The sequence below is a fragment of the Phytophthora parasitica genome (genome assembly GCF_000247585.1).
Source record: "Phytophthora parasitica INRA-310 unplaced genomic scaffold supercont2.51, whole genome shotgun sequence".
NCBI lineage: Eukaryota > Oomycota > Peronosporomycetes > Peronosporales > Peronosporaceae > Phytophthora > Phytophthora nicotianae.
Genome location: NW_008649037.1, coordinates 137,759 through 138,840, shown reverse-complemented (window position 1 = coordinate 138,840; position 1,082 = coordinate 137,759). Strand labels below are relative to the sequence as shown.

Genomic DNA, 1,082 nt, shown 5'->3' with positions numbered 1-1,082 from the left:
ACGAAGCTAGGGTAAATAGGAAACACGGACTGTGGACACATCGCGGAGACCTGTGGCTGTTTGAGACGAGGGCGCGGAGTCGTTTGTGACTCACACAACCTGTGCATGAACGGAAACAGACAAACGCAATCAATGGATCAACTTTTCTGGTGCAGCATACGATGGAAGCAGAAAACCGGTAGGACAATTGTAAGATTTCCTAGTACTAGTAATTTTACTGTCGTATTTCGTTTTTTCCTTTATGCTTATTAGGCAAGAAAAGATCTTTGAGTTTAAATTGAGCGGTGAAACAGTGCCCCCAGCTGTCTGTAAGGTATTTGTTGATGTTGTTATGAGGTCTCGGGTCTGTACAGAACTCACTGCTGGTCAACAACGGTTGTTAGGACAGTTGAACTCAACAGCGCGCCCCGCTCAGCGATCGCTACCAGCGATCATTTTCAATTTTGCTTTGCCTCGAGCACTACACCACCGCATCCGCCGACGTCAAGACTACTACTCTTCTCCAGTATGGGACGCATCCAGTTCGCTATAGTCGCTGCGTTGGCCCTCGTCACCAGAAGCGCAAACGGCTTTACCGTTGGTACACCCGAAGGTCTTGCTGCCGGCACCACCGGTGGAGGCAACGGGACTATCGTATACCCTACCACGAACCAAGAGCTGATAGCCTACCTGAACTTCTCGGAGCCGCTGGTGGTTGTACTGAACAAGACCTTCGACTTCCGTGGCACGGAAGGGACGGTCACTGAGACGGGTTGCCGTCCGGATTACACGCGCGAATGCATGGCCAAGAACAACGGCCTCAAAAGCCAGGATGTGATCCTCCAGCCGGGTGGCATGAACAACACTGGCGGTTGTACCGGCGGTACCGAAGTGACGGTGACGTACGACAAGGCTCCTCTTAAGCGCATGAATGTGAAGAGCAACAAGACTATCCGTGGTATCGGCAAGAGTGGTGTCATCGTGGGCAAGGGCTTGACACTTGTTGGTGATAACATCATCGTGCAAAACATCCACATTACCGAGCTCAACCGACACCTTGTGTGGGGTGGCGACGCCATTTATCTTCAGGGTCTGGACCACGG

General features: G+C 51.8%; 1 protein-coding gene across 1 annotated transcript; it reads left to right on the top strand.

Moving 5' to 3' along the window:
- Nucleotides 1-507: 507 nt before the first annotated feature.
- PPTG_15700 (hypothetical protein) lies at nucleotides 508-976 on the top strand (the record flags this gene model as incomplete). Its single annotated transcript, XM_008912996.1, has 2 exons — nucleotides 508-881; nucleotides 919-976. The coding sequence occupies 2 exons, from the start codon at nucleotides 508-510 to the stop codon at nucleotides 974-976; spliced, it is 432 nt and encodes a 143-aa protein (XP_008911244.1).
- Nucleotides 977-1,082: the final 106 nt, after the last annotated feature.